Source organism: Austrofundulus limnaeus, unplaced genomic scaffold, assembly GCF_001266775.1.
Source record: "Austrofundulus limnaeus strain Quisiro unplaced genomic scaffold, Austrofundulus_limnaeus-1.0 Scaffold449, whole genome shotgun sequence".
Classification (NCBI taxonomy): domain Eukaryota; kingdom Metazoa; phylum Chordata; class Actinopteri; order Cyprinodontiformes; family Rivulidae; genus Austrofundulus; species Austrofundulus limnaeus.
The window spans coordinates 4,422-11,326 of NW_013952851.1; the positions used below are offsets into that span (position 1 = coordinate 4,422).

General features: G+C 39.8%; 1 protein-coding gene across 2 annotated transcripts in view; it reads left to right on the top strand.

Moving 5' to 3' along the window:
- The first annotated feature begins 478 nt into the window (after positions 1–478).
- Positions 479–6,905, top strand: part of ggt1a (gamma-glutamyltransferase 1a) — a 9,125-nt gene continuing 2,698 nt past the window's right edge. The window contains exons 1-11 of one of the 2 annotated variants that reach the window (XM_014024954.1): positions 1,266–1,280; positions 1,357–1,477; positions 1,552–1,641; positions 1,946–2,138; positions 3,898–4,058; positions 4,185–4,334; positions 4,588–4,724; positions 5,247–5,434; positions 5,553–5,680; positions 5,834–5,946; positions 6,030–6,143. In XM_014024954.1, the coding sequence (XP_013880408.1) occupies positions 1,590–1,641; positions 1,946–2,138; positions 3,898–4,058; positions 4,185–4,334; positions 4,588–4,724; positions 5,247–5,434; positions 5,553–5,680; positions 5,834–5,946; positions 6,030–6,143 (1,236 nt within the window). In that variant the 5' untranslated portion in view covers positions 1,266–1,280; positions 1,357–1,477; positions 1,552–1,589. Of the gene's footprint in view, positions 519–1,265; positions 1,281–1,356; positions 1,478–1,551; positions 1,642–1,945; positions 2,139–3,897; positions 4,059–4,184; positions 4,335–4,587; positions 4,725–5,246; positions 5,435–5,552; positions 5,681–5,833; positions 5,947–6,029; positions 6,144–6,905 lie in introns of those variants that run through there. The other variant, XM_014024955.1, reaches the window with a different exon arrangement.

The window sequence follows — 6,905 nt, forward strand, 5'->3', positions numbered from 1 at the left end:
ATGTATATGGGCATGGTTTTCAGCAAGGCTATAGTCCTTATAATTATATAGATATGCATTTTTGTTGCTGTGGTTTTGCTCTCTTTGTTTTTTTAGGTGTGGAGCCAAGAAGTCAGGTGTGCTGTCTTGTGTTTTTTCAACATATATTTCACATATCATCTAATCTCATTTTCACTCTTTCTCATTACATTTCACTTTTTTCTTTCTGTTTCTTTTTCTCCAATTAAAAAAAAGCCACTGATGATGAAGAAGCTAAGATACTAATATTCAGATATTCAGTTCTGCTTTCTACTGAAGTGGCAAAAAAAATGTGACCAAAGGGTCGTGTTAAATCAAGGTGTGTCCACTAATTATCATCACAGGTKTCTACAATCTTGTAATCAGTCAATGGCCCTGTATATAGGGCTACAGATACTCACTGTGCTGTTTGGTGACATGGTGTGGACCACACTCAACATGGACCAGAGGAAGAGAAGGAAAGAGTTGTCTCTGGAGATCAGAAAGAAAATTATAGACAAGTATGTTAAATGTAAAGGTTATGAGATCATCTCCAAGCAGCTTGATGTTCCTGTGACTACAGTTGCATTATTATTCAAAAATTTAAGATCCATGGAACTGTAGCCAACCTCCCTGGACAGATAATACAAATGGTAACAAAAGAGCCCAGAAAAACTTCTAAAGAGATTAAAGGTGAAGTTCAAGCTCAAGAAACATCAKTGTCAGATCGCACCATCCATCGTTGTTTGGGCCAAAGTGAACTTAATGGGAGACGACCAAGTAGGACTCCTAATCATAAAAAAGTCATACAGGAATTTGCCAAACTACATGTTGATAAGACACAAAGCTTCAGGGAGAATGTCCTATGGACRGATGAGACAAAAATGAAACATTTTGGCAAAACACATCAGCTCTATGTTCACAGAGGGAAAATGAAGCACATGAAGAAAAGACCACTGTCCCTACTGTGAAACATGGAGGAGGCTCTGTTATGTTCTGGGGTTGCTTTGCTGCATCTGGCACGGGGGGTCTTGAATCTGTGCAGGGTACAATGAAGTCTCAAGACTATCAAATGTGCTGCCCAGTGTCAGAAAGTTTGGTCTCAGTCACAGTTCATGGGTCTTGCAACAGTCTGTTCTGTTTTATTTATTTTCTATGATGTTTTCTGAGCTAATACGTCAAATTAGTTGYGACAGAACTGCTAAATTAGGTCTGGACTTACCAACTACAATTTCTTCAKCTTAATTCTCCTCTGGTTCTGGGTCGGACTCTGGCTCCAACATGTAAGGCTGGATGGACAAGTCTTCTGTTGTTGACATCTTTCAATTAAATTGTAAATAAAGTATTTCTGCAAGCTAGAGAACGTAACCCCCTCTCTCAAACCGGAGTGCATGGGTCTGGAAGCTGGAGGGGGGCGACCCTTGGGAAGAAACTGTTTTCGAGTCTGTCGGTGATACTCTTAATGCTCCTGTACCTTCAGGTGGTTAACAAGAGCTGAATGACAATAAAAAATTTGCACCCTTAACTAATTTGTCTCCATTGTCTGATCAAYAGGGAAGGTAGAAACCATTGATGCGAGGGAGACGGCTCCCATGAATGCCACTGAGGACATGTTCGGCAACAACACCGAGCTCTCTCGTTCAGGTAGTAATAAGATTTTTTTTTTTTTTACTTTTACTCACATCTTACTTGTTTAATTTGATTTTAATCTGTTGCAACTGCTCTAATATGCCAGCGGGGATTTAACTCTGGTCTTAAAGCTGTTTATCCAGCTCCCTAAAGTAGATTATTTCTCCCTCAACAAGCCTTTCATATCTTCTTTTGCACCAAATAAAACCTCACAGCATGTGGCGATGATAGGGACTATAAATATTTGGCCACATTTTAATAACATCATGAAGAAGAAAGCAAATTCCAAATCCTCAGCGCTGTTGTTTCTGTCTGACAGGTGCGTTGTCCATAGCGATCCCAGGGGAGATTCGTGGTTATGAGATGGCACACAAAAGGCATGGCAGGCTTCCATGGAAGGAGCTGTTCGAGCCCAGCATCGCTTTGGCACGTGATGGCTTTCCCATCGGGAAAGCCTTGGCTAACGCCATCTTCAAGAACAGAGAATCCATCCAGGAAGATGCCAACATGTGGTGAGGGGAATCCTRATTCTGTTCCCTAAATCTATGATCCGAAAATACATGAGGCACGTTCCAAAACATTGTTTATGTTCTACAAMGTGATTACAAAGTGATTTAAAATGTGTTTCTTGCTTGCTTTTCTGTCAACACTTAGAGAGGATAATTATTAGTAGTCACATTTTAATGTGTTTGATATGGTGTGACACTTTTTAGATATGAAATGGCTAGCCTAGTAAAAAAAATATTTTAAAATAACATTATAAATAAATAACATCCATCAGCCCCACGGAAACTGAAAACCTCCAAATAACTCCAGATCAGAGATGCTGAAATGACTTCCTGTCTTTCTTTTCCTGAAATCTTCGTTTAATATCAAACTTTCTTTGCAAATAGTTCAGTAATWCAGTATATCCTTAAAATAGACATTTCYTGCTTTTAAATCCTTCTTTTTCCACATTGAAATCATTCATTTGAGGTCTTTATAAAGTGGAACTGCGATGTTTTGGTCTGAACTCCACAAGCCCCTCTTTCACCCCTTTTCTGAGGTATGTCTCTTTAAATGCAAACAAGGTGCTTCACACCCTGCCCCGCTCCAGGCCWGTCCATTACAGTTTTATAGAGTGGTTTATGACTATATAGCTGCACAGAAACGTTTTTATTTACAATTTAATTAAAAGATGACAAAACAAAAGACTTGTCCATCCAGTCTTAAATGTTGGAGTCAGAGTCTGACCCAGAACCAGAGGACAACAAAGACGACCAAATTGTAGTTGGTAAGTCCAGACCTTGTGACGTAATAGTTCAGACAACGTCATCACGTCATCACGTCATGTGGGGGGAAGCACATGTTTTGCCAAACGAAATCCCTCTCCCCACTTTCTCCCTGAGCTGCTGTATTCCACCGCTCTGCTGTTAACTGTGAAAAAGCAAAGGAGTTATTGTTTACAAGGACATCTGCAACCTGGTTCCCATCATTTGTTGTAAAGAGCTGTTCAAAAGATTTGGATCGTTTGCGAACATCACATCTCTAGACCCAAACAGAACATAAACATATTCCACCATATTTCCATWTGTTACAAATCCGAAACTTTGATTCCTTCACGAAAAGATTTCCAAAATGTGTTGCTCAGATTAAAATGAAAATGAATGACTAAGATTTTTAGGATAACTTTTTTTGGTTAGAATTTTGACATTCTGTTTTTAAACAAACTGTTTTATTTGTATTTGACATATAGGCTATATGATGTAATCATCTTATTTATATTTTATGAATGGTTTGAAAATGGGTTTGTAATGAAATTGAATTCAACCAGTTTTTTCTAATATTGGTCTGTGTGTAATATTACTTTCTGTTTTTCTTTCTTTCTTTCTTTCTTTCTTTCTTTCTTTCTTTCTTTCTTTCTTTCTTTCTTTCTTTCTTTCTTTCTTTTTTTTTAGTTAGGAAGTACCGGTAATTCTGTGAGCATTCAGTGCAATGAATTCTACTGCACTGTCATTTCCTAACATTATCCTATTCAGTCTTGGGTTAACATTAGCTCTTCATGGTTAATGAAAAGCTGTAGTTTCTCAGTCTTTTCTCCTCCTCTTTGACTTTGAGTTGTGTAAAAAATAACCCTCACTTGGCTCAGTCTTTGTTTCATTACAGCGCTCTGATCCTGCTGGGAGCACTGCTGCTGTATTCATTAAGTCAGACATTTTCAAACTCATCTCAAAGTGTGTGCTTTTTTTGTTTTTTAAATTTAGTCTTTGTTTTGCTTTTGTCTTCTTTCAGCGAGGTGTTTTGTGACTCTCAAAAACGAATCCTGAAAGAAAATGATATTGTTCGCTTCCCAAAGCTGGCTGACACGTACCAGAAAATTGCAGAAGAGGGACCCGATGTGTTTTACAACGGGACGATGGCGCAGCGCATCGTCGAGGACATCCAGGCAGCAGGTGTTGTGATGAATTCTTGTTCGTTTCATAGAAATAGRAGAAAGAATAAAAGGTCAATACAATTAACTGCACATCAGTGTAAAAACTGAAGAAAACCTTTTTTTAATTTATCAATTTATAATTCAGGTGGCATCATCACCCTTGATGATTTGTTGGAGTACCAGCCGGTGCTGAATGAGAAGCCTCYGTCTCTGAACGTTGGCGAATACACCATCCACGTGCCGGACGCCCCCTCCAGTGGCCCCGTGTTGGGCCTCATACTCAACATAGTGGATGGTGAGCAGCCTAGCTGAGGGTTTCAGGATGTCAGGTCTCCTCAGGGATGTTTGCTTTTGGACACAGAAAACCCTTTGGCCTGCCAGATTTAATTCACCACCCAACTCCATCTGTTGTAGCACAGAGGCCTGAATCTGTGCTTCACATAATCAACCGGCAGCCCTAACCGTACAGAAAGGGTTCATACTGTAGGTTTCTATTTTATGTTCACTGTGTTCACTTCACACATGTTGCTCCTGTGGATGCTTTGCAGGGTACAACTTCACAGACACAAGTGTTTCCACAGCGGAGATGAAAACCCTGACGTATCATCGCATCGTGGAGGCTTTTCGATTCGCTTACGCCAAGAGAAGCAGACTGGGAGACCCTCGATATCTCAACATCACCGATGTAAGCGCCCCCATGTTTCGTTCTCCTTAATTCATCATTGGAGCGTTTCCAGTTTTGCTCGTTGTCATCACAAGTCCCTCTGCTTGAAACTGTATGGGAATTCATGACAGGTTTCAGGCAGGAAAAGACCCAGGGTGCAGGCGAGGTCCAAAAAGGTAACAAAAAGGCTTTATTTTAACTGAAAAGGCTGGCAAGGCAGCTCAAAAATACTCTCTTAGCATAGAGGCAAAACTCACGGGCACACAGACGAAACAGGAAACAATGATCTGACGTAACGCTGATGACAGGACACAGAATATAAAAGCAAACAAATTAAGGACAACAAGAAACACCTGGAGGAGACACAAGAGGAAACAGGTGAGCATGGACGGGRGTGGAGCAGGGCAGAGATACACAGGGGAMCACTGAAACACTAGAAAACTAAGGAAAATGAACACTGATCATGACAATTCTGGTCTGAGGTCATCTAATCAGCCTGAAAAAATCTGATTTTTTTTATTTTCTCCTTTTCGCACCCCACAGCTAATCCAAAACATGACATCAGACTATTTTGCTGATGGCATAAGAAGTAAAATTACAGATGACACCACCCATCCAGACAGCTACTACGAGCCTGAGTATTTCATCCCGGAGAACCAYGGCACAGCTCACCTGTCAGTCATCGCTGAGGATGGAAGCGCTGTGGCAGCCACCAGTACTATTAACTTCCAGTAAGGCTGCTGATGCTTTTCTTCAACTATTCACTTTGGTTCATAAGACTTGCCTGATGAATGTTTTGTAATAACAATTCTTCATGAAATACACCGAATAAATAAATCATGTCCACAGCTTTGGGTCTAAAGTCATGTCTCGATCCACTGGAATCATTTTCAACAATGAAATGGACGACTTCAGCTCTCCACACATGACCAATGGATTTGGAATCCCACCTTCGCCCAACAACTTCATCCAACCAGGTGTGGCTTATTTTGTATTATGACACATATTGTTTTTGATTTACCAATCTGACAAGTTAATTCATGAAATTTCTGTTCCAAACCACAGAGCTTTTATAAGTTGATGTTTTCTCTCCACCAAACAGTCCTGACCACATTGTTTCTCTGCTTCAGGCAAAAGGCCTCTGTCCTCCATGTGTCCCACCATAATCTTTGACAAAGACAACAGAGTGAAAATGGTTGTAGGAGCATCTGGGGGCACAAAAATCACCACAGCCACCGCCTTGGTAAGTCTAAGTCAGTTGCTCACATTTCCTGTAGATTTTCTTATGGGTGTCGAACTGAAGTTGCGTTTTCTGGCTTGAAACAGGTCATCCTGAACTCTTTGTTTTTTAACTATGACCTGAAGAAAGCTGTGATGGAGCCAAGAGTTCACAATCAGCTCAACCCGAACATGACGGTGGTCGAACAGGGCTTCGAGAAGGTGAACTAGATATGGACATGAGGATTTGATTTCATTTATTAGTATTGTGCATTTTCCAGGCACAAAGTTAAATTCTATACCACAAGTAACTGTGTTACCTTCAGATGTTATGAAGAGGCTGTATATATCAAAAATATATCATCTAAATGCCTTGACACCGGCCTCTGTCTCTGTAAGAACCCCCCTACCATTTCAGACACTTCCACTTCAGCATGTCTTCAYAGCAATGTTTCAAGGGAGGGGTGCTCCAGGGATGAACTTTTGTAAATAGGCGGTGCTTTGAATCAGCAGATGTTTAGGCAGCTCCACAMRGCCACAGGAGAGKTTTCTCAAACATGCACGAATGAGTCAAAGCAACACTCTGGGTATGTTTTTGATGAAGGAATGACATTATAACATGATATAAAACTCAAAAAAGTTAATTTTGCATAATACCCCCCAGTATATACATTACTATAGATCACATGTGAATATTGTGGGGTTGTTTTTGTTTGTTTTCTTTTATTTATCTTTCTTTATTCTTCTCACCCCCTCTCCTCTTTTGAGCTGCAGTAATGTGCAAATTTCCCCATGGTGGGATCAATAAAGTTTTATCTTATCTTATCTTATCTTATCTTATCTTATCTTATAACATGATATAAAACTCAAAAAAGTTAATTTTGCATAATACCCCCCTGTATGTACATTACTATATATCACGTGAATATTGTAGTGTTGTTTTTGTTTGTTTTCTTTTATTTATCTTTCTTTATTCTTCTCACC